The sequence below is a fragment of the Electrona antarctica genome (genome assembly GCF_951216825.1).
Source record: "Electrona antarctica genome assembly, chromosome: 11".
Taxonomy (NCBI): Eukaryota; Metazoa; Chordata; class Actinopteri; order Myctophiformes; family Myctophidae; genus Electrona; species Electrona antarctica.
Window position 1 is genome coordinate 39,237,150 of NC_136792.1, and position 26,310 is coordinate 39,263,459.

A 26,310-nucleotide genomic window follows, 5' to 3' on the forward strand; every position below is an offset into this window, starting at 1 on the left:
ACAGTTTACTGAGGGAAGGAAGGAAGGGTATAAAAAGTAGTTGTCAGATACAGTATGGCATACGGTTTAGACTCCCAAAGATGAGGACAGGCCAATCCATTTTGAGGGGCACTAGCCCCTCCTATATATACAGGTTTAATGTTTATCTTTAGTTCAATGTTTGTTTAAAAAAAACGCCATTGACAATGAAGAGAGTTTAATGTTTGTTTTTAGTTCAATGTTTGTTTTAAAAACGCCATTGACAATGAAGGGAAAATGTACGTCATCTTGTCCCTAACACAAACATTAAATGGCATTAACAATAAAGATAATTTATTGTTTGTTTTGACACTGTTTGTTTTACATCATCATTACATCACCTAATCATATAGCAACATGAGTTAGATGAATGGAGGTATACCGAATTCCCTCCTCGATGTTGTAAGATGATAAGAGCGCCCCTCACTTCACATAGGGGTGATTTTGTTTCCAATTCCTGAAAAATGAACATTTTGGAGTTAGCTGGTTTCTGCCCGACAGCAGAGATATTCAATAGCATAACTCATAAACCAACTAAATGGAAAAAGCGGCACTCCAAAATAAAAGATGCAAGACTGGCTCAGATGCAATTGCTCATGTTTATTTGCGAATGCTGATGCGTTTCGGCAAAGCCTTCTTCAGAGCAGACTAAAAGGTAATTTTTAGTCTGCTCTGAACTAGAAGCCTTTGTCATCCACTCCGCGACCAACACAGCCTCACTTGTGCAACCTTCGTCGACTTAGTCTTTAGTCTTAGGTCGCCTTCACACCAGAAAGCTTTACTGCGATTAAAACGAATCCTGCTGTACATTGTTGGTAAGTGCGTTTGGCAGGTGTGAAGCCTCATTCGAATCCTAATGTGCATCAAAGAACCGCATTCTACTTCGCTTCCAATCGCATTTGATTTCGATTCGGTGCAGGTGGGAATGCAATCCACAGCAAATAAAGGAAATTAAGCTAAACACAGTTGGAGACGGGATGGGAAGGGATATTAATTTTACGCAGTGCAAAGATGTCCCGTTTAACCGTGGATAGACGTGGGCAAATAAGGAGACTGAAGCCCTTGAAATATGAGGACGAGTACTTTAATCAATTGCTTAAGGAAACACATAAAAAACACTAGTGTACAGAATATTCAGTACGTCTGTGCGTAAACATGGAGTGTTGTCTCTGCTGTCACTGTGTGGGGAGGGAGTGGGAACTTTCTTCATGTCGATAAACTTGTATGTAAGCGGAGGTCGGATTCATTTTGTGCTGGTGTCTGCGCTGTGCCTCCACATGACCAGAAGAACAGTGCGTGCACACACACGCACGCACGCGTGCACACAAGAGTGAGAGTATTATTTTAACACTATAGATTTCACTGTGTAGTTTATGAATGGAACACATTGATGAAGTTCCCTGCTGTGTTTCCAATTGCTGTGGATGACAGCGCAGTGTGAAGGCAAACCGCAGCAAATTAAATATGCAAGAATCCCAACTTCTCCGCCCATTCGCATCGAGTCTACCGAAGTATTAGGTTAGGTGTGAATGCGACACAAAATTAGTCAACAAAATGAACACTGCACCACCATCAGGAAACAGGAGCAGGACCACTTGTATCTCAGATACCCAGATTAGAACACAGGAGCAACTAATCCAGGTCGAGGGTACACCCAGACGCGACAACAACATTGTCCGGCAGGAGGACCATCCATTCCTTCTTTGCCAGCAGGACTGGTGTCAACATAATGGAGTGGGAATTGGTTGGAATCAGGGGTGATGTGTTTATTAGCATATTAATCGATCGCATTGCAAAAGTCTGGTATTCATTCATTCACATGCAGTGCCTCTTTCCTGCAACATCTCCTCCTCTGCATCTTAGTCCCATTGTGGGTGTTCCTGCCTGTGAATGAGGGGGATTACAAATTGATTTGCCGATTTGTTTTTTGTTGAACACATTCAGTGAGTTACAGGCATTCCAGTTATGTAACATTAACCAAATATAGGCAACACAGTCTGACTAATATTTTAGACTAGTTCAAACCATTATGTGTGAGTGTGGGCTACAGATGGAGCAACTCCCTTGCCATCTGGGGCGACTGTGGCTCAAGAGGTAGAGCAGGTCGTCACACATGCTGCTGCTAGTGCATCCGTGTTCATTGGCATAGGACGGTGCATGCATGCAGTTCAGCATCAGGGACTGCCCATTGGTCCGAAGGCCCACATTACCCCAAAACCCCCAATAGCTTGAACGATCCAAAGCCTATTAGTCTGAAGGCCATTAATTAGGCCTCATTTGGCATATCGTATCGGTGAAATGTCTACCGATATGTCTTGAATAAAGTCATTGGTTTAAAAAAGCAGCTGTCTGTACTACTGTCACTGTACCTTTACATAATCATAATCGGTCAAATTCTTTGCACAATCCACACGCTCCAAAATATTTAACTGACCTAGTCCCACGTTATGTGCCAGAGAGGGCCCTAAGGTCTGCTGAACAGGGTCTTAACTGTTGCAAACACTAAACTTAAAACAAAAGGTGGCATAGCCTTTCAGGTTGTAGCACCAACACTGTGGAATGCTCTTCCTCAGGTCTTTAGATCCGCAGCCTCTGTTGACATTTTCAAGAATAAACTTAAAACACTACTTTCTGATCAGGCATTTCCAGATATTTCATGATGTTTTACCATGCATGTTTGTATAGTTATTTGCTGTCCTGTTTTTAGATCAATTGTATAGGCTTTTTTCTGTTCTGTACTATTTTGTTTTTTATTCTCTGTTGTATGTAAAGCATTTTGTGAGTCTTCTCTGAGTGTGAAGTGCTATATAAATAAAATGTACTTACTTACTTACTGTTTTCATTCGAGCTCTATTTCGGTTGCAAATTGGTTATTGCCCCCTCCAGTAATCCCCAATACAAACTGCCTTTGTTTGAAAATACAAACTTTGTTAAGAGTTCAGTCACTCTCTCCCTGTCCATGGTGCTGAATCTGTTGGGTTGTTTTTCTTAAAGATGTAAATGTCATAGCATATATTGTATCAAACCTTCAGCCAGTGTGTTATATTGCTGTTTTTTTTATTTATTATTTTTAATCAGAGAATTAGTGTACATTATTTATGTAAAGAACACAGTGCACCATATACTGTATATGCATAGGCCTACAAATGGCATGGAAGCAAAATACTATACAATTAGCCAAAATAAATCAGGGTGGGCTACGTGAAAAATATGACTATGAGCAATCCAAAACTGTGGCCATCAACGCAGCAAGTTCAGCATTACCTCTGCTCTGAAGACAAGGTAGCTTATGCCATGCACATACAGTACTACAGTAGATCTCCAGGTGATGGCAATTGGCAAGACAGCCGATTCAAGTGATTGTCAATAGAAAGACCTCTAGTCTCTAGCAACATGAGTTAGGGGGTTAATGTTCTGCGTTGAAAGGAAAGAATCAGCCTTACCATTGTTGCAGTACTGTAGCAGCAGCTGAGTGCTGTCATACAGGCTCCCACATGAAGCTATTCTTTCCGACATTCTCCCCTCCTCGTCTCTTGCTCTCCTGTACGTAGACGTGGCTACAGGTACAGGTAGGCTGCGTCCTCCCGAGCAGTCCGTCCTGTCTTGGTTATTCTTATTTCCCCTTGGTTATTTCGCCCCCCTCTCCCCGTCTTCTCCACATTCACAAACCCAAGCCCCCTTTCTTTTTTTGCTGCGTCCTTTCGCTCCGGTTCTCCCCCCTCTCTGTAGTCTGTCTGTACTAGTGTACTCCTCTTCTCTCTGGTCATATGCCGGGGCGAATACACTCACTGTGTATCAAAGGTCAATCACAAATGATTCAATATTTTTATGGTTCATGTTAGTATGCCTGCATGTGTTGCGCTGAGTGCAAGATAAGGCCGTAGCCTAGAATCTAAAAGCCCTGTTATTAACATTGTCAATGACTCAGTGTAAACTATTTTAAACCAGAGTTCACTATACAGTACATGCTGTATTGCTCCCTTGTACTGCCATACATTTTACTGTGTGGAGGTATGGGGGAACAACTACAAAACAATACAATTGGGCAGAAACCAGCCTGCACTTTTTGGTATATGTTTTCAGAGATAACAAATGCAGGCATTGTATTAATGTGTTTTTTCTCGTTTCATTACCAAAATAAACAACAGAAATGATTAGGGAGCATATATGCAGCCAGTAGTTGGAGATTCTGTTCGGGACCAAAGTGTTGGATGGATTGTTGTTTTGTTGTATAATTTTGCTCTACATTTACAAACATGATTCCACTTTCCAGTTTCCACTAAGCTTCTGCACCCTTCACCCGCACAGTCCATCAAAGACTAAACAAAATACTGGTCCCAGTCACCTGTACCGGGCCTCTGTTCTCTGAATACTATATACTGTACCATATACTAAAATATCCATGGGTCTGCAGCTACTTTGGAGAAATTGTACACTAGTGGTCATGTGTTCTGCTCTTGGAATATAAACATGCTAATAATGAAACACCATGACCCCTTGCTGTCTCTCCACCTGGCAACTCAATATGTCTGTGACAGACTGACTGTCTATCCATCTGTCTGTCTGCTCTTTTATCTAGACTGTTGAGATCCTATCTGCATAAATGTTAACATCCTGTGGATCTATCACTGTCAAGATAATGATAACGAGAAATTATATATTTTTTTATAATTTGCATGGAAAAGAGCATTATTCATCGTCTTCTTTTGGATCACAAAATATGCCTTTGTTGTGCTATACCAGGGTTGTGGTCAGTGCACATTTATTTCTATAAATACAAAATTGCAGATGACACTGAAATCTAAGCAACAGATTAGGCCTTAATGTCACTTGTGTCCAACCCCAGTACAAACAGAGTTGTGTTAATGTGTTTGACACAAGTAAAACATGTTTTTGCATCGACAACATGAGTGACAACATGACACATTCAAGGAAAGGAAACATAATCCTCTACTTTGCAAAACTGTCACTATTGATGCCACTTATCATCTCCTGGTTGCTGAGTTATTTGCATGTATCCAAAGCTGCCCCTGACAACTAGCACTACAGAGGCTGTAAGAAAATATTCATGAGGCTACAGGTGGGAGAGAGAGAGCCCAGGGGGGTTCCCTTCCATCAGAGCTCTGGTGTCAGACAGTCTATTAGTGTAAGTACATCACAGCATGTTTTAGTTAGAATAGACCTAGAACAGACAGCTAATGGAGTGAAAAATTGTTACAGTATGTATGAGATCTCTACCATTCGTTTCACATTAAATGCATTTTCAGTTTTTAAATGAATGCTCATTCTTTCATAAACCTGGTCATAATAAGATATCAATATAGGCTACTGGCGGCACTGGTGAAACAGTCTCTGCAAAATGCATAATGAGCATCAGACTCATTTTGCAGACTGACATAGCCTATTATAATGGCAGGCCATATCCTTAATCACTGTTTATAATTTGCACAATATAGGCTATACAATTAGCCAAAATAAATCAGGGTGGGCTACAAAATATGACTATGGGCAATCCAAAACAATATTTCTGTGGCCATCAAAGCAGCAAGTTCAGCATTACCTCTGCTCTGAAGACAAGGTAGCTTATGCCATGCAATATACAAATAACAGTACTACAGTAGATCTCCAGGTGATGGCAAGACAGCCGATTCAAGTGATATTTGTGCTTGAATGAAATTCAAGTCAATAGAAAGACCTGTAATCATTTCGGGGGTTAATTTTCTGCGTTGAAAGGAAAGAATCAGCCTTACCATTGTTGCAGTACTGTAGCAGCAGCTGAGTGCTGTCATACAGGCTCCCACATGAAGCTATTCTTTCCGACATTCTCCCCTCCTCGTCTCTTGCTCTCCTGTACGTAGACGTGGCTACAGGTACAGGTAGGCTGCGTCCTCCCGAGCAGTCCGTCCTGTCTTGTTTATTCTTATTTCCCTTTGGTTATTTCGCCCCCCTCTCCCCGTCTTTTCCACATTCACAAACCCAAGCCCCCTTTCTTTTTTTTGCTGCGTCCTTTCGCTCCGGTAGGTTCTCCCCCCTCTCTGTAGTCTGTCTGTACTAGTGTACTCCTCTTCTCTCTGGTCATATGCCGGGGCGAATATGTCTACTCCGCTTACCGCTGTTACTATAGCAACAGCCTCTCCACCGCCACTGGTTGGTCAGCCATTTGAAATGGCGTAATGAAAAGACGACTGCAGTAATTGCTGATATAGGCCTATATATAAATATTTAAAGAAATATATTATATTTGTGCTTCTATTTAAACATGTCCGACTGTCAGTCCGAAACTTTACTGCATGGGCAGGCCTACGTATACTATGCTTTTCTTTATCTTTTCGCAGATGGTAAGCCTGGGACCGAGCATTGCAGCAATACGTGTAGCTTTCCCTTGTTTTCTGTAGGCCTACACAGCTGAATAATTGATTGTGGAAAGGTGTACGACACCTGTCGCACGTGTTCCCAATTGATAGTATCAATATCACGTGGTATATGTCAACGTCAACAACAGCCAGCATTGTGTGACTGCAGTAGCCCAATATACGTTTTAGACTCTCGTAGATGTATTTGGTCGATTTTGACATTTTCAATCCACGAGAGTCTAGTGTTCATTTCCTTGAGGGGGAGAACGACACCACTGCACAGGCCAGCTGCATTTAGCTCCGAACATGTGTACAGTACAAATGCATAATATAAGGTGCTTAGTCTGCTTACCCTGATGCCCAGATAGGCCAACGGGGTGCTTATACAATGTATTATTCCGTAGTTTTCAATAAATACGTTTTAATCCAGTTTGTGGCCAAACGCCATCCCCCCCTCGTTTACTTCCTGTTTACTTCTAGCGTAATTCCGGTTTCCACCGGATGCGCTCCCTCACTACCGCCATCTATGGCCAATGGGAACTTCCGACAGGATAGGCCACAAACAGGATTAAAACACTTCTTTGTTGAAAACTACGGACTTGCACAAGGACCCCGTATGCCTCTCTAACATTTGGGGCATCAGGTTAAGCACCTTATATTATGCATTTATACATGTCCGGAGCTCTAAGGGGGAAGCTGGTGTCGTTCTCCCCTCTCATAGACTACTTGCCAGCCTATAGAGCCCCTATGAACCCGGACATGTGATGTGAGTACACCAAGGTTTTATGTTAGCTATCTATGGCCCAAGGAATGTTTTTTGTGCAAAACTAATGCTTGGAATGGATTCAGCAATCATGAACAACATAGTGGAAGTGTGTAGGGCGAGTGGCAAGGAGCTAGTTTCAAAAAGGGGGACAGGCTCCGCCAAAGAGTCTCCCTTGGTAACAAACTCGCCATCGTTAACTTGAACCCCACCTGCTGGACACAATGAGAAATGCATCCAACCTGTGAGTTGTAGAGCAGAATCCTAAATTAATTAATGTTTTATGTTGTACCACTGAGGGACCCCCACGGACCCCCATCTGACCATTATGTGGTGCAGGGACCCCCATTATGTTGTACCAGGGACCCCCGGCCGTCACACACACACACACACACACACACACACACACACACACACACACACACACACACACACACACACACACACACACACACACACACACACACACACACAAGCAAGCAATCAATCAAAACCAATATGAATTGTTTTAACTGTTATTATTTATAGGCCTACCATAGAATCCATTATCTTCAGACACGTGTAGTGTCTGCTGATGGACACTAGATGGCGTCCAAACAGCAGCAGATGGACGCGATGGATCACAACTTACTTTAGTGCAACGTCGGTGCGCAGGCGTGCCAAGTCTTCTATTGTTTGTTTTCTATTCTGTTGTTGTCATAGCAACTGTATGTTGACGGAAATAGTTAAGTCTACACTAACCCCGCGTCACCTAGGGTTGCTTTACAATTCTACAGTAAAGCAATAAGCATACACACAGCAAGATGAAACTCCGACGATTCCTTCTTAGATATTATCCACCAGGTAATATACACTATTCATTATCTTTGATAAATTGGTTTGTTTTCTGCTGGCTGCTTTGATTGATTGATTGATTGATTGATTGATTGATTGAAAATGTTATTTCACAGTATGCAGAATGCATGGCTACATTTCAAACGAAAGCACAAGTCAAAACAAAAACTGCTACATGAAAAGCACAAGACTTGTTTACATCAGGGTCCTCCATTTTCAATTAATCATAACAATTAAAGACGTACAAATATATACACTTCTATGAAGAAACAGGACATCTTCATGTAGCCTACAGTATGGGAAAAAAGGTGTGGGTGTGGGGGGGGCAGTTTCGTTGCAGTAACAGTTAAATCATATTTTACTATTTTAGCCTACTATAAAGGTGCAATTGCACCATCCCGACCGACTGCATTTGTTATCTTTCTACTAATGTTTGATGCCACAATTGTATTTGGGTTTTCAGGTATCATCCTGGAATATGAGAAACGAGGGGAACTGAGAACAAAATCAATTGACCTTTTGGATTTGTCTCCAGAGTAAGTGTGGTTATGCTGTTTGATCTTTCCAAATTATATGTGCTCTGGCCAAGTTTTCATGTTGCCTAAATGCCTCTTATTTCCGAATTAAGGAAATATCATTAAAGACTGACAACTGAGCAGTTTACATCTTTATTGTTTCTTTAACTGTTTTATTATTGCGACCATAGGTTGCATTAACCTGTATCTCCCGTCAGTTGGTCGGGCTCCATATATGGTCACGCCTCGTGACATCACGCCTCCATATATGGTCACGCCTCGTGACATCACACCTCCATATATGATCACGCCTCGTGACATCACGCCTCGTGATACGTCATGCGACCATATATGGCAATCTCCATATATGAAGATCACAACACTGACCTCATCAAACCCTGGATAACCATACATGGAGAAGATTGGATCATCACCTAGATCTGCATGGAGCCGGCCAGCAACTATACATCTGACCTCAAACCCTTAGATCTCCATATATGGAGCTGACCTGTTCTGACAATCCATATGTTGATCCTTCCCACCCGTCCTTCCTGTTCTGACAGTCCAAATGTTGATCTGACCTCATCAAACCCTGTGCACTCAAGACATGCTCCATATATGGCCAGTACAGAATCAAAAAAAATATATATATATGATGTAAAACCCTGACCTGTCTCCCACCATGCCATACAGGACAGACCCAGAACAGTTGGTGGCAGAGATCCAGATCTCGGAACCTCTGATCACAGATTCCCGGGTGGAGCAGGTCAAACAACTGATCCTCAGACTGCAGCAGAAACAGGCCCAGCAGGAACACCACCCTTTCTACCTCTTCAAGGTCAGAGAAACACACACACACACACACACACACACACACACACACACACACACACACACACACACACACACACACACACACACACACACACACACACACACACACTTTTAGCTTTAATAGTAATTTGGATGGGTATGGAAATTTGAGTCATAGCCAAAAAAGGGGGTTTCCATCTCTAGTAATTACATCCTCCTAAGGATACTATTTTGAATGGCAACAACATTGACAAGTATAACTTTGTGTTTGAGTACTGCAGAACTACATTTATTACTTCAAAGGGACACTAGAGAGCAGCATTGAGCTTGATAAATAAAGTAAAAAAATCCTCTCAGGTTGGACAAAATTTTATTATTTTGTTTCTCAACTGATTTTGACAGGACATTAGGTCTACTAGCCAGGATAAAAAAATCTACCCTAATCTGCTCACTGCTAATACCCTAATTTTGCCTTAATCCAATATGGCCCTATTGATAACCTATTTTTATAAGGCAATATTTTCCAAATTTCATTATGCTTTAAGTAGCATGTGACGTGTCAAACTAGGGGTTTTTCATGATTCTGAATCCATTCCAATCATTAGTTTTGCATGAAAAACACACCTTGGACTAAATCTGGCCATAGCCACTTACCCAAATGTCTTACCCAAATGGAGTGTTTTTTGTGCAAAACTAAACTCCATTTTCGTCACCACTAAACCCCTTATCCCTAAACTTCTTTGCCTTTTTTTACTATTTTGAAAAACATTTTTGAATAGTTCAACTAGCCAATCTACATTGACACGTTGTGAGCTTGTAGACTGGCCATTTTAACTATTCAAAAATGTTTTGCAAAATAGTAAAAAAGGCAAAGAAGTTTAGGGATAAGGGGTTTAGCGGTGACGGAAATGAAGCCCATAATGTCAGAATCAGGTGAGACACAAAATAATCCAATTTTGTCCAACCTCTGCCATTTAATTATTGGACTAAATTGATATATTGGACGTTGGTTGCATTTCAGTATAACATATTTTAGATTGTACACAGATTGTGTCATATGATATTTGTATTTAATTGATACAGTCGCGGTTGACATTTTCTAATATTCCTTCTCTGGTCTGGTTTTATTTCAGGTACTGCAGACACACTTATTGCCGCTGACAAATGTTGCCTTCAACAAATCAGGTTCGAGGTACGTTCGTCTGAAACACACACAGAGAGCCAGTGGTGGGAAACAAAAGTACTCAAAAGTATTGGTATCAAAATGTACTTAAAGTGCCAAAAGTAAAAAGTAGCCTACTCATTATACAGAATGTCCCATTTCACAAGTTTTCAAAAATGTGTACAAATATTGTGAAAATAGCAGATTGTTACGATGCGACGCATTTGGAGCTTGTAGATCTTCTATTTTCAAATGGCCGAAATGTATATAAATATATAGGGCTGAACAAGTGGGTAATGTATGTTTTGTGATAATAATCAAAATCTACAAAGTAAGTATAGTAACTAAACTTGTCAAATAAATGTAGTGTAGTAAAACTACAATATTTGTATCCGAGATGTAGTGGAGTAGAAGTAAAAGTATTGTAAATTGGAATGACTCAAGTATTAAGTAAAATCCCACCCATGTGGTCTTGTGGTTAGAGTGTCCGCCCTGAGACTGGGAGGTCGGGGTTCAATCCCCGGCCGGGTCATACCAAAGACTCTAAAAATGGGACCCAATGCCTCCCTGCTTGACACTCAGCATCAAGGGTTGGATTGGGGGTAAGTCCCTGCGATATACTAGCGTCATCTCCAGGGGTGTACTTGTACATCAAGCTGCCTCACACTACAGAAACAGGAGATAGGCTCCTGCCCTATGGGCTTCATGGCTCGGCAAGGCTACTTACTACTACTACCACCCATGTGAAGTCAGGGGCGCTCTTATCATCGTACATCATGACGTAACATTCCGCTTTGCTCAGACACAATATGACGAACATTCTCCATTCATTGTCATTGGGAATTTAACAAAAATACAGATTTGCTCGTCTACAAAATTAATGACGTGAATTCTCCATTTATTGTCATTGGGAATTTAACAAAAATACTGATTTGCTCGTCTACATATGACATAAATTCTCCATTCATTGTCTGCATTTAATGTTTGTGTTTGGACAAAGATACCGATTTACTCAGACACATATATGACTATGACGTAAATTCTCCATTCATTGTCAATGGCATTTAATGTTTGTGTTTGGACAAAAATCTACACTATAGCGCCCCTCAAAAATGGTACTTAAGTACAGTACTTAAGTACAGTACTTAAGTAAATGTACTTGCAGAAACCCCCAGAAAATTCTGTATTGCAGGAACCCCCAGGCATTTGCATTATGCTGGGGAGGTAAACAGTAACCTCCATCCTTCTACTCGTCTCTCTCTCTCTCTCTCTCTCTCTCTCTCTCGTTGCAGTTTCATAACTGGGAGCTATGACCGGACATGCAGGATGTGGGACACGGCATCGGGCAAAGAGCTGCACGTTCTGGAGGGTCACAGGAACGTGGTCTATGCCATTTCATTCAACAACCCCTTTGGGTAGAGAGATATTATATATATCACTTACCTTTTGTGCTGTTGTTTGGTTGTTTGAAAGGGCTTTTTTGTCTCCTTTCAAAGATATGTGCAGTCATTTTCATTATGTCCCTTTTCTCGAAACTCACTCAGAGACAAGATTGCCACGGGTTCTTTCGACAAGACCTGCAAACTGTGGAGTGCAGAGACAGGGAAATGTTATCATACGTTCCGAGGACACACCGCAGAGATAGTAAGTAGCCTAACTGGTAACAGAGTGCACAACATTAACAGTATCAGCATTCATTTGGAAGAGAATGAATCATAATTCATAAGTATGCCTCTGGGCAAGCCCTGGTTGATTTTGTGACAAATTCCAGAGTACCTAACTGTAGTATTGTAATCCAGTCCACCTAAAGCGGGTCCAAGTCAAGACCAAGTCTGAGGGGGGGGGGGGGGGAGTACGAGTCAAGACAGAGAGTGGCCCACACTCGAGTCCGAGTCGAGACCGACGGGAGGCGAGACCAAGACCCCCCATAATATGGTTATAAATGAGTGTCGCGCCTGTCACAGACATGTGCAGAGCAAGTTCAGTCAGGAAACTCAGTGCACTTGGCACAGTCGGTAGTGATGTCGCCTCACAGCTAGAAGGTCCGGGACGCTGTGGGCGCTGGCGGCGTGTCCTCTCCTCCGCGTCATCAGTGTGGAGTTTGCATGTTCTCTCCGTGTCCCCTAGGGTCAGTAACCCTGGTCTCGAAACTGCCTCCCCTGGCCAGCCTGATGGAGGCGAAAGGAACTGGTTGGAATAAAGGAGGTGTAAAAGAGCGACTTGAACACTCATGCATGAAGGAAGCATGAGTTCAAGTCCGTTGCTCTCCCCAGGTTGGCGGAGGGTGTGTAGAGCCCAGGATCACATTAGATAATTGACACAGGGGTGAAAAGTGGGATAAAAATTATTTAAAATAAAAAGGAAAGTCAGTGCAGTTGTCAACGGCCGTTCATTGGACCGCCTCAGCATCACGTTCTCATTCACTCATCCAATCACACACTCATTCCATCTTCATACCGGCTATTTAAACTGGAAGTTTGCACTGCTTGCTGCTGGCTTGCTGCTGCACACTGATACTGCTGCGTTGCTGTCTGCTTAAACTTTTTCTCACCCTCCTTCACCCCAGCTACCACGTAGCTGGGTCGTTTTGGATCTGCTGTTTAGCTACGGTGGATTCGGAGTCCCTAGGGTTGGGACTGATGCGCTTGATCAGAGTGCCTAAAAAGCAGATCCAATTCATTGCAAAACCATAATAAATATATATTGCTCATTTTATTGAGGGGCGCTATAGCCCCTTCTATATACAGGTTTATTTTTAGTTCAATGTTTGTCTGTCTGTCTGTCTGTGTGTAATCCACGTAACTCGAGAACCATTCGCCCCACCGACTTCAAATTTTACACATGCGGCCTGGGCCTTGGATCAGTGGTCCAGGCACCTTGGCTAGTAAGCCTGGCAGTGTGCCGCGGGTTCGACTCCCGATCCCGACGGCCTTTAATGCATACATTTGACACACACATGCCACACCACCGCAGGGGATGCAGTGGCCGGTGTCAAATTAAGGACGAGACCAAGACGAGTAAATGAAAAGGTGGGTTCGAGTCCGGAACTCGAGACGAGTCAAGTAGGACTTGAGTACTACAACACTACCTAACTGAGCTGTGTGTGTGTGTGTGTGTGTGTGTGTGTGTGTGTGTGTGTGTGTGTGTGTGTGTGTGTGTGTGTGTGTGTGTGTGTGTGTGTGTGTGTGTGTGTGTGTGTGTGTGTGTGTGTGTGTGTGTGTGTTGTTAGGTGTGCCTGGCATTCAACCCTCAGAGCACCTTGGTGGCGACTGGCAGCATGGACACCACTGCCAAGCTGTGGGACGTAGAGACTGGCAAAGAGGTGGCCACTCTGACGGTGAGCTTTTCAAATGTTTCTTACAATATGCCGGTCAGGTCTGTCTCCCTTTTCTCCTGCTCTCTGACTTATTTAAAACCCATTCAGACCTGAGACCAGATTCTACAAAATGTCTTCTAAATCAGTGACAGTTTTCTGAAAAATGTTTCTCTGTCAGCGGTGCTCAAACTATTTCATGTCAAGGACCCCAAAAATATTTGGTTCCACGGACCCCCCGAAGATATATGGGTTAAAAACATTTGCTGTGGAAGAATATCTACAAGCTCGTAGCTATTTTCATAGTTTATGTGCTATTTTTCAATAGCTAAAAGCTAACATGACACAGATGCGTTCCAGCCAGGTCTTAATGGGTTAACCAACAGGTTGTCATATTGACAATGAATCTATTTATCCAAGTGGCCACACAAAAGAATGGAAAGCAACAGACTAGCATGAAGACTACCACATTAACAGTGTCAGAATAACCATTAACAGACTAGCATGAAGACTACCACATTAACAGTGTCAGAATAACCATTAACAGTGTCAGAAGAACCATTAACAGTGTCAGAAGAACCATTAAGAACCATTAACAGTGTCAGAAGAACCATTAACATGAAGACTACCACATTAACAGTGTCAGAAGAACCATTAACAGTGTCAGAAGAACCATTAACAGTGTCAGACGAACCATTAACAGTGTCAGAAGAACCATTAAGAACCATTAACAGTGTCAGAAGAACCATTAACAGTGTCAGAAGAACCATTAAGAACCATTAACAGTATCAGAAGAACCATTAACAGTGTCAGAAGAACCATTAACAGTGTCAGAAGAACCATTAAGAACCATTAACAGTGTCAGAAGAACCATTAACAGTGTCAGAAGAACCATTAACAGTGTCAGAAGAACCATTAAGAACCATTAACAGTGTCAGAAGAACCATTAACAGTGTCAGAAGAACCATTAAGAACCATTAACAGTGTCAGAAGAACCATTAACAGTGTCAGAAGAACCATTAAGAACCATTAACAGTGTCAGAAGAACCATTAACAGTGTCAGAAGAACCATTAACAGTGTCAGAAGAACCATTAAGAACCATTAACAGTGTCAGAAGAACCATTAACAGTGTCAGAAGAACCATTAACAGTGTCAGAAGAACCATTAAGAACCATTAACAGTGTCAGAATAACCATTAACAGTGTCAGAAGAACCATTAAGAACCATTAACAGTGTCAGAAGAACCATTAACAGTGTCAGAAGAACCCTTAACAGTGTCAGAAGAACCATTAAGAACCATTAACAGTGTCAGAAGAACCATTAACAGTGTCAGAAGAACCATTAACAGTGTCAGAAGAACCATTAACAGTGTCAGAAGAACCATTAACATGAAGACTACCACATTAACAGTGTCAGAAGAACCATTAACAGCAGCGTTTTTGTAGAGCACTGCTGTAGGTGCTCCTGCAGCTGCAAGTAGTCCAGTGATTATTAATTAATGAGCTGCCTCAGGCCTCATCTGCTTCCCAATCCACTCTGACTTCTCATCCCACAATTATCCGATGGGAATTAAATGCATATCTAAAGCGTTAATGCGGTGATCGTATAGCTATTCCGAGGGGAACGGGCGGCTATCTTTGAAGTGGCGACTGCACAAGGAAACAGGGGATGGCTGACTATAGGGGGGGCTCAGTATATAGAGAAGGGGGATATACCTGTATATAGGAGAGATGATTACTGTCAAATGAAGTGGGCATTATCGTCAGATCTCTTCTCTTATCATGTTCTTCTCCACCTTCTCTCTTAAATCCCCCATCTGTCTGTCTGTCTGTCTGTCTGTCTGTCTGTCTGTCTGTCTGTCTGTCTGTCTGTCTGTCTGTCTGTCTGTCTGTCTGTCTGTCTGTCTGTCTGTCTGTCTGTCTGTCTCTCTCTCTCTCTGCAGGGTCACACTGCAGAGGTCATCGCCCTGTCTTTTAACACAGTGGGTGACCAGCTGGTGACCGGCTCCTTTGACCATACCGTTTCTCTATGGCATGTCGCCTCAGGCAGGTCAGACATCACCCTCACTTCACCACAAACTGTGTGTGTGTGTGTGTGTGTGTGTGTGTGTGTGTGTGTGTGTGTGTGTGTGTGTGTGTGTGTGTGTGTGTGTGTGTGTGTGTGTGTGTGTGTGCGCGCGCGCATGCGTGTGAGAGTGTGCGCGAGAGTGTGTAAAATAATATGGGCCCCACTCCTTTGGAGTATGTCTTTGTCACCATAGACCAGGGCTGTGTGTGTGTGTGTGCGTGCGTGCGTGTGTGCGTGCGTGCGTGCGTGCGTGTGTGCGTGCGCGCATCATGCTGTGCATCTTTTGTGTGTTTGGCGACATGAACCTTAGCAGCGTTGTTGTTCTGAGTGACTGAGTGAGCATGTCATGATAGACGAGCTTTCTGCAAAATAGGCGAACAATTCGGCGACAATAGCCAGTCTAATTCGTCGTGTTGCCAGCTTGTAAATCAGTCAAGTCAGTCACTATGAAGTACATAGGGTCGTACAGTCATTGTGTGTGTGTGTGTGTGTGTGTGTGTGTGTGTGTGTGTGTGTGTGTGTGTGTGTGTGTGTGTGTGTGTGTGCGTGTGCGTGTGTCTCAGACGTGTTCACACCCTGATCGGCCACAGGGGGGAGATCACCAACGTGCAGTGGAACTGGGACTGTTCCCTCATCGTCAGCGGCTCCATGGATAAAACCTGCAAGGTGACCTCTTTAAAACATATAAAAAATAGCAGATCTACAAGCATACAACACGTCACGAATTGACGTGGTGTAAGCTTGTACAGTAGATCTGCTATTTCCACTATATGGAAAGGAACAAATATATTAAATGTCTCAGTGATTTCTTTGTACATTTAAATTAGGCTATTTGTCTCATCTGCCCTGTGCAATTTGTGATTAGGAAGCCTAAAAGGCCAAACAGAAATACAAATTGTAACGTTCCAATGTTCAAAGCAAAAACAAACAAACAATTAAATTGTTAATCGCAATATGGTGTTACAATTAATGGACAACTTCAATTTGTAATCATGGTGGCAGCCCTATAACCCCTTCCTCTGAAAATAGCGCTTCACTAACCACTTGCTGTCCCTATTGGGGTATGTCTTGCAGATAGCAAATCTACAAACTAAGCTCCGCAACGCGTCGGATGACAAAGTATAAAAACCGGCTATGGATCTGCCACTCTGAAGTATTTTTAAGCTCCCACAAACAACAATGTTTATCGCCAAGCATTATTGCTTGCCAAAAGCATTACTAGCGGCCTGCTGGCATTGTATTTGTTTGGCAGGCAGCATCTAGTTGTGAATATTCAGGAATACCGCTCCCAGTTCAGTTGTTGCTCATCCAGAAGAATTTCAATGACACACGCCTCAAATCCTCATTGTGATTATGATTATGCAGAGATGTGTCATGTTCACAAGCAGTAATTATTCATGTCTCTGGCTCTGCATGTCCCTAGGCTAGGTTAGCAGGTAAATTACAGACTGACACAGCTAACAGGTGCATGCTGGCGTGTTCGCTGTGTCTGTCTGATTTTCTTGCTGTGTGCCGTAGCACCTGCCCTAAGCCTTGACGACCTTGCAGGCGTATACAAAGGTGAAATTATGTGATAGCTATAGCATATTATGTAGACATACTGTAGCACACATAGTGTATACTCATAGTTTCATTGTACAGATATTCTACTGTTAGACAGATATTTGGTGACTATGAATATCCATCTATTTGATGTATTACATGTTGTTCTTGCTTACTGTAAGTCGCTCTGCCTAAATTGTAAATGGTAATTGTGTGCCCGATCCCTGTCTTTGTGTGTCTACACCAGCCGTTCTCGATCTGTATTATATACTCCATTCATTATATAATAATGAAAACTAATTCTTCAAGGTTTTAATAGACAAAATACCATGGCCCACTTGCAGTATCCTCACAGCCGTGTGTGTGTGTGTGTGTGTGTGTGTGTGTGTGTGTGTGTGTGTGTATGTTGTGTTCTGTATAGGTGTGGGAAGCCACATATGGGAAGTGTGTGGCCAACCTGTCTGGACATGAAGGAGAGGTGTTGGACGTCTGCTTCGACTACACTGGTCAGCTCATAGCGACAGCCTCGGCTGATGGTGAGACCACATAAACACTACACTGGTCAACTCTAAACACTAAACAGTTGTACAATAACAATATATGCTCCAAGATCCTTGAAATAAGGACATTGTATTGTCGCTATCGCGGAGAAACCTTGTAATGTCCAAAACCATTCCTTTTTTAGTTGTGCAGCCTGAAATATGAGTACTTTTATTTTTAGTACATTAAGTACATTTTGATGCCGATACTTTTGTACTTTTACTTAGGTACATTTTGAATACAGGACTTTTGCTTGTAACAGAGAGTATATCTACATTGCAGTATTTATACTGCAATGTAATAACATTTGTATAACATTTGAGTACTTTTTTCCACCACATGGTACATTATTACATAGATACACCCTGAACGTCTGTCTGTCTGTCTGTCTGTCTGTCTGTCTGTCTGTCTGTCTGTCTGTCTGTCTGTCTGTCTGTCTGTCTGTCTGTCTGTCTGTCTGTCTGTCTGTCTGTCTGTCTGTGTCTGTGGCAGGGACGGCGCGGGTCTACAGCGCAGCAACATATCAGTGTCTAGCGAAGCTGGAGGGGCACGAGGGAGAGATCTCCAAGGTCAGTGCACTAGTGACTAGTCCATTTAGACCTGAGGACGCATCTGTGCCACTTATAGCTTTCAACCACTTTAACCATTATGTTAAACTTCGGCTGTTGAAAAATAGCAGATCTACAAGCTCGTAGCGCGAGTGCCACGCTACGAGCTTGTAGATCTGCTATTTTTGAAAGATCGTGAAAATGTGGGGCAAATCTTTGAATCTATGTGCTTTCACAGCAAACGGTTTTAACTTCCAGGGGTCCCTGGAACTAGGGTCGGTGGTCAGATGGGGGTCGGTGGCCAAATACAAATAATTCTGTGGGTCGTTGACATGAAATAGTTTGAGAATCACTGACATAGAAACATAGGTTTTTCAGAAAACTGTCAGGATTTAGAAGACATTTTCTAGAATCTGGTCTCAGGTCTTAATTGGCTAGAGCCCAAACCGTCTTCTCTATCCGCCCATGTCTGGCAGAATAGTTATTTTCATGTCGTCACGGTGAAAAAGCATAACGCACGGTGACAGGCAGTTGCCGCGAGGCCAGAGGAGAGAAGCGAGCTTTGTGACTCAAAGGTATATAGCCAATTAGCCAGCCAGTTTGGGGAGCATGTCGTTGTCACCTCCCTGTGCTGCTTGGTTGAGCCGTCGAGCACGGCCCTTAATCCCCAAAGCACCAGAGGTTTGAAAGGTTGCCACCTTTCAAAACTGTGACTGCACCGAGGCTCTCGACTGTTATAGGGGGTGTGCCAATATATCGATATCACAGTATATCGCAATACTTCCTCCTGTGATATATATAGTATCGTCCTCCCAATATCGTGATATTGATTAGTTAGTACTAGAGTATTAGAGTATTCGTAGGCTACCCATTATTGTGGACAGACAAGTTGTGGATAAGTTGAACAGTTGCAGTGTTTTACTGTTTGGAGGAGGCATGGTTCATGTACTTATTCGCCAGTTTGTGACACAAAAAACATTGTAAGATTTTGGAATAAATACATAATTCCACATTTTTGCCTTTTATGGTTATTTTTTTAAATTTTCAGCTACAGATATTGTGATATATCGTTGATGAAATATCTTGCAATATATTGAATATCGCAATATATCGAATATGGTGATATAATCATTACCGACGACATACCCATATCGTCCCAGGGAGTATGTGTTGTTGTAACTTGTGTATGCCAGTGGTTCTCAAACTGTGGGCTGTGAGGGTATTGCAATAACATAACATTAATATTTAAAACAAATTAGTGTATTGTGTATTGTGCGTGCGTGCGTGCGTGCGTGCGTGCGTGCGTGCGTGCGTGCGTGCGTGCGTGCGTGCATATACTTCAGGCTCCGGCGCAGAGCAGGGTTTGTGTGTGATGATGAACCAGGATTCACCTTCTGTTTACTTACTGAAACACATCAGGCAGTAATAGAGTGGACGGAAGGGATGATTCCATGGGATTATGAGACGCTAATCTCTTTTTAACAGGACACACCTGCCCTCAGACCCTTCCCCGTCCATGTTTCCTATAGCCACGGTGGTCAACCTTTCCCTTTCATCTGCCTTTTCATCCGTTTACGCTCTCATCTCTGCCCGTCCATCCGCCCCAATTTTCCCTTTAAAATTACACTAAAGGGTACTTGTAGTGTAAATGTCCCCTCTGTCGCTACCCTAGTAACTCCGCATGGCCTGCCTGCCGCACTCTGCTCATTACGACGAATGACATGCAGGAATTTGTTACGCCCTTGAAGGTGGAATGAATGAATATCAAACTGGCTGGCAGAAGTGATTCTGAAGACAGCACTTGAATGGATGTCATCACAGATGCATCCTCCTGCACAGAGCCTCATGCAGCATTAACCCATTCTGGGCGGGAACCCCTTTTGGTGTTAGCATTATGTTATACTTTAGCTATTGAAAAATAGCAGATCTACAAGCTCATAGCGCGCCACCGAGTGGCGCGCCACGAGCTTGTAGGTCTGCTATTTTTGAAAAATCAAAGAACGACTGACATGGAAACATAGCTTTTTCAGAAAACTGTCAGGATGTAGAAGACATTTTTAGAATCTGATCTCAGGTCAGGCAGCATTAATGAGCCGTGCCACTTTTCACCTGCAGTGCATCATCCTCTTCTCACTGAGGCCAACGTTTCCCTCGTCGTGTAATCGGTTTGCTTTTACCCTGTCAAGGTTCAAGGTTGTGCTCTGTGTACAGGTACATAAGAGCAAAACCTATTTTTGTTTGGCTTCCTTTAGACAATGCGGCAGCATATCCGACCATCACACATCAAAACACAGCATATAGAGTGCAAAAAAACCCTCAAACCCCCGTGGTTTGTGCTAAAACACAAAGATTTATGTATATATTTCTGCACGGTATGAGCAGGATAATATGTCTATACAGGTATATGCTACCTTAGAACTAGGGATGTCCCGATCACGTTTTTTTGACATATTATCCTGTTCATTACTGTGCAGAAATGTATTAAATCTTCGTGTTTGAGCACAAAATGCATTTTGAGAACCCAAACATTTGCGGTGTGCGGCTGTGCGCGCATGCTGTGTGGCCTCCCACACACAATCATTCTGTTTTACACCAACTCCACTGGCTTCCCATCAAATTCCGCATTGACTATAAGATCCTTCTCCATACTTTCAAGGCCATCCATAACCTCACTCCCCCTTATCTGTCTGACCTTGTTCACGTCGACATTCCCACCCGGTCTCTTCGGTCTGCCTCCTCCATCAAACTGAAAGTCCTCCCAGCCCGTCTGTCCACCATGGGGTCAAGAGCTTTCAGCCGATCTGCCCCTCACCTCTGGAACTCCCTCCCCCCTGATATAAGAAACATGGACTCAATCACCTCATTTCAAACCCACCTCAAAACCCACCTGTTATAGGCAGGCCTATGATTGATCTGTGTTTTCTGCTGCAAGCTATACTTTATTGTCTGCTTTTGCTTTTAACTGTGTTTTGTGTCAACTGTTTTGAACTTGTTGTACGGCGACCTTGAGTGCCCTGAATGGCGCCTTATAAGTAAAATATATTATTATTATTATTATTCTTCAGTTGTGGCCCCCGGCCTAATCTAGTTGAATACGCCTGGCCTAAATTGTACATTTTAGGCCAGCGATACCGTCATCAATTTATAAGTCAGTATTTAGTCTTTACACCTTTCTGGGCTGTGCCTCTCATTTCCTCTCCAGTGTACTTTGACGTGTCGGTTTCCATTTCCTGTCTCGGGGGTCGCGTCTCTCTCGGGGGCTGCTCCACTTGTTTTCTTTTTTTAATGAAACATGCTTTTACTTTTATGAGCGTCTAGAGAGCCAGCGCAGTTTAATCACCTCGGTCCGTGGCATGACGTCGTCTGTCTTCCTCCAACTCAATCATCTTAAGAAGCCATATCAATCGGTCCACTTGGGAGGAAAGCTTCACTCAGGCCGGGTTCCCTCCCGGTGTCATTATCCTTCCTGCTGCTCCTGCTATTTAAAGTCGGGTGACCTTTTCAGGGATGTGGAAAGGTGTCACAGATGCGTTCACCTCCCCCCAGTCGCTCTCTTATCAATTCCATTCCGCAAAATCGGTTAAGCTCTTTGTGCTGCCTGCACTCCCTTATCTGTCACCGTCCCACTCACACACCTCAGTGTGCTGTTCTCTATAGTCTAGAGTCTAGACTCTAGAGTCCGACCAATGGTTTTCAACGCTTTTCATATCAAGGCCCAAAATTATTGGACATTTGAGCCACGGAGCACCATTCGATAAGATTTAGCCTCTCAGACCCAAATGTTATTTTATATTTTTATCGTTGGAAAAGATTTTGTCCGCAATTCCATGCTGTATTGATGTTGGTACCATTAGGAGAGATAACAGGCAAACATCAAAAATATCAATTATTCTACATGCACTAAGAGTGTAGACGCTTTGTAAATGAAGTAGCCTCCATCATCCAGGTGCGGACCACCTGGAACCCCCCCAAGGACCACTGTTGGTCCCCAGACCATTGGTTGAAAACCACTATTCTAGACTCTAATTCTTGTTCTGTCTGTCTGTCTGTCTGTCTGTCTGTCTGTCTGTCTGTCTGCCTGCCTGCCTGCCTGCCTGCCTGCCTGCCTGCCTGCATACAGGTCTGTTTCAGCCCCCAGGGGGGCAGGGTGCTCACTGCTAGCTCAGACAGGACGGTTCGCCTGTGGGACGTTCAGTCTGGAGTCTGCCTGCAGACCCTGGAGGGTCACACAGACGAGATCTTTTCCTCTGCCTTCAACTACGAGGGCGACACCATCATCACAGGTAAAGTCAACAGTATATGTATATCCAGGCAAGCACGCTAGCAGATGTTTGATAAAAATAAACTTAAAACATTATTGTACTGTAAAAAGGTCTCTTTTTCCTTCATCTTTATCCTTTTTAGTATAATAGTATTAGTTTACTATAATTAGATGAATACACGATAATCAACACAAACACTTTATTTAGAACACACCCAAATCAAATCATATTATGGCAAATTGAATCATGCCTTCAATCAATTATTCAAGCAAAGCAAAGGCATAAACAATATTAGTTTGCATCTTCTACAAACATAAAAGTTACAAGGTTGCATTCTGGAGCGGCATAAAAATGTAGGCTATATAAAAATAGCACTTCTGGCCTGGGCCGTGGCTCAGCGGTCCAGGCACCTTGGCTGGTAATCCAGTATGGCAGCGTGCCGCGGGTTCAACTCCCGATCCCGATCCTCTCCCCATTTCCTGTCAGCCTATACTGTCTGTCCCTCCATAAAAAAATAAATAACATAAAGGTGAAAGCCACAAAAAACATTAAAAGAAATAGTGCTTGTAATAATAATCAAAGTAACTAGTAACTGAAGTTTTCAAATAAATGTAGTGGAGTAAAAGTACAATATTTGCCTCTGAGATGTATTGGAGTAAAAGTATTGGAAATTGGAAATACCCAAGTACAAATACCTCAAAATTGTACTTAGGTTTCTACCACTGCTATTGTATAATTTAGTTGGTAATTTTGAATGAAAGGCACCCCCCCCCCCATACTGTACATGTACTGTAATATGGAACCATCTGTTGTGCTTTCTACTTCTCTACAGGCAGTAAGGATAACACATGCCGGATATGGAGGTGACCACAAGTATGTGAAGAGGTTGCTCTGACCACCGGGCGGCTGGGACTGGATTCATCAAATGCCCGAAAAGAAAAGAAAAGACAATATTAATTTATTCCAGAGTGATTAAGAGCAGTAAGCAAGGACAGCACAAGGTAATACGTTGAATGCATAGGAATAATAATCTAAGATCACAAGTAGACCAACAACCTATCATCAGTCTAACAGTCAAATATCCTAAAAACAAAGTCAATAGAGCGCCGAAGTCTTGACGTCGCTCGCTCATCCCCTGATTCCAAGTGGTTCACGGAAGTTTTTCTCTATGGAGAATATGGGGTCATCTTAAAATCGTCTCATATAAGAATTGTGGTCCAAAAATAAACTGTGTCTGCGATATTATCGGGGAGGTGTATCTGTATCGTATAACCCGGCAACGACAGTCAGTCTCTCATATTTGATAGGCTGTTTCTAGCGAAAATGTAACTAATTCGGCAGCAGTGACATCAGCGTTTTCTCACAGTCAGGTGATTCTTCATATATCCATATGAGTGAAACGGCCAGGAGGATTTGTTTATTTTTCAAACACAGTTCTTATATGAGGCGATCTAAAATCCCCCTATGGGGATTATAATACAAATAAAAACGTACATGAACCCGTGGACTAACCCTCTACTGATATTGACGTCAGACTTCGGTGTTCTATAGTCTGTACATTGAAACTATAACCATTATTTGTACAGATGACAGGTCTTTGCTGACCTGGCATCTGTTTATATAACATGCTATCCATCTGCCGTTTAGGACGTCTTCATGAAATCAGAAACATCGTCTGGGTTTCTCAAAAATATCCTAATGTTAAAATGATCCTAGCTAAGCGATTTCATTTTTATACTAATTTGTTCCCACTGCCATGTGTATTGTTGTATTATCTACTGAGCAGCAGTGGTTCCCAAACAAACCTTTTAGCCTGTGACCCAAAAGAGAGATTGGGATATTTGGCTGGGACCCAAACTAGTGAAATAGCAGATCTACAAGCTCACAACACAGCCCTTCGCACCGCGTTGTGAGCTTGCAGATCGGCTATTTTCACTACTTCTTAAACATTATTTTCTAATTTATGTAATTTCTTAGATTTCTCTTTGATTTCTTCATGGAATTACTGAAAAACATTATTGAATTTTGTTTTGAATTCATGAAAAAATGTTGCATTTTTCGGGGATGTTTTTTTTTTTTAAATGTTTTGAAATAATAATTAAAAACAATGTAGGATACAAAAAAGAAGGGACCCATACAAATGTATCCACGACCCACAAATGGTCCCGACCCACTGTTTGGGAACCAGTGCTTTAAAACATGTGATGAATGTCTGACACTTTTTTGTCTGTGCAAAATAAAGCATCGTCTGTTGGCTCTGTAGCAGAACCGAGTTGATCTTATTGTTTTGAAGGGGTTTGGAGAGAAAGAATGATTCCCTGTGATGTTAACATTGATGTGCTCATATTCAGTGATGAAGTGTTTGTTTCAAGGACAACAAAGGCATAAGTAACAGACCGCTTGGTGTTTCACGTCACATACATTTATTGATGTCAAAAGACAAATACATTCAGTTCTACAGTGACAGAGTTGACATTTAAATCATGTCCCCAGCCCCAACACTAATAAAACACTAGAGTACCGCTACGCAGAGAAAGATACAGACAGACCAGATTCACATACAAACAAAAACAAAATAAATCTTAATCTACCTGTCTTCCTGCTTGTGGTAAAAACTAGCCCTCCCTACTCCAAGGTGCAGCGTTTCAGAATCTACACTATGTACAGCTATCATAAAATAAACAGTTTCTCCAGTGACATTGACAACAGGATCACTTACATTACTTATACTGTTAACTCAACTTCAAGGTCACAAACGCAAATGGATGTGTTTGTTGGGCCAACATAAACAACTACAACATCATGTGGACATTACTGTTTATACTTCAAAGCAAAGTGCACTATTTGAGCGCCGGCAGAAAGTGAATCGATGGCTTCCAGTGGGCTTTAACAGCCTCTTTTACACAGTAATCCCTTCACGAAAAAAAAGTAGACTTGACTTATGATCTGTACACGCGTTTAATTTGTGCGTTCAACGTTTGAAAGAATAAAAATTGAATTTTGTTTGTGAGAATCCTTATATATAATATAATATAATATAATATAATATAATATAATATAATATAATATAATTAATATAATATAATATAATATAATATAATATAATATAATATAATATAATATAATATAATATATGAAGCACTGTAAACACCTGCAAACTAGAATCTCTTGAAGGCCAGTTCATTCCCACTATTAAGAATGTCCAACCTGATAGGCTATACTTTGATGCATCTCTCTATGACCGTACGTGCATCTGAAATGGAACGTGCTAATATCGTTAAAGGGAGAATTGCCCATTCACAGTCTCGTACAATGTCCATGACTATCGTTAGGGTGAGAGCAGTGAGACGTGTGCGAAGAATATGTACCCAATTAGGTTTTAATCCGCACTGGGAGGCAGGGTGCATGTGTTTGGACCGACGTACTAACAGTCCTACAGTCATGAGTCCCTACCCAGAACCTAAATCCTAAACCTAACCTCACAGGAAACCACGGGTTAGTATTTAGCCTGCCATGGGTTAGTTCTAACCTGTGACGCATGTCGGGAGCCACAGGTTAGTTTTAACCTCGGCCACGGGT

General features: G+C 42.3%; 2 protein-coding genes across 4 annotated transcripts in view; one reads left to right on the plus strand and one right to left on the minus strand.

Moving 5' to 3' along the window:
• Window positions 1-6,829, minus strand: part of eml2 (EMAP like 2) — a 50,179-nt gene extending 43,350 nt beyond the window's left edge. The window contains exon 1 of one of the 3 annotated variants that reach the window (XM_079514812.1): window positions 6,724-6,829. Coding sequence is in view for 2 of the 3 variants with exons in the window: in XM_079514810.1 (XP_079370936.1) it covers window positions 3,462-3,534 (73 nt within the window). In the remaining variant the exon portion in view is untranslated. Of the gene's footprint in view, window positions 1-3,461; window positions 3,727-6,723 lie in introns of those variants that run through there. The other 2 variants (XM_079514810.1, XM_079514811.1) reach the window with 2 other exon arrangements.
• Window positions 6,830-7,924: 1,095 nt separating this feature from the next.
• Window positions 7,925-24,850, plus strand: daw1 (dynein assembly factor with WDR repeat domains 1). The gene is made up of 13 exons (XM_079514814.1): window positions 7,925-7,977; window positions 8,432-8,504; window positions 9,177-9,321; window positions 10,430-10,488; window positions 11,751-11,873; window positions 12,003-12,102; window positions 13,688-13,795; window positions 15,715-15,821; window positions 16,403-16,505; window positions 17,803-17,917; window positions 18,414-18,490; window positions 22,590-22,752; window positions 23,564-24,850. Exons 1-13 carry the CDS (start codon window positions 7,938-7,940, stop codon window positions 23,596-23,598), a joined length of 1,248 nt encoding a protein of 415 aa, XP_079370940.1. The 5' UTR covers window positions 7,925-7,937; the 3' UTR covers window positions 23,599-24,850.
• Window positions 24,851-26,310: the final 1,460 nt, after the last annotated feature.

What these genes read in the sequence shown, in the direction of transcription:
- daw1 (XM_079514814.1), top strand. Translation starts at nt 7,938, where the DNA reads ATGAAACTCCGACGATTCCTTCTTAGATATTATCCACCAG. An exon ending in TGGCATGTCGCCTCAGGCAG is followed by an intron (nt 15,822 to 16,402) that starts GTCAGACATCAC and finishes CGTGTGTCTCAG; the next exon opens with ACGTGTTCACACCCTGATCG. An exon ending in GGGCGACACCATCATCACAG is followed by an intron (nt 22,753 to 23,563) that starts GTAAAGTCAACA and finishes ACTTCTCTACAG; the next exon opens with GCAGTAAGGATAACACATGC.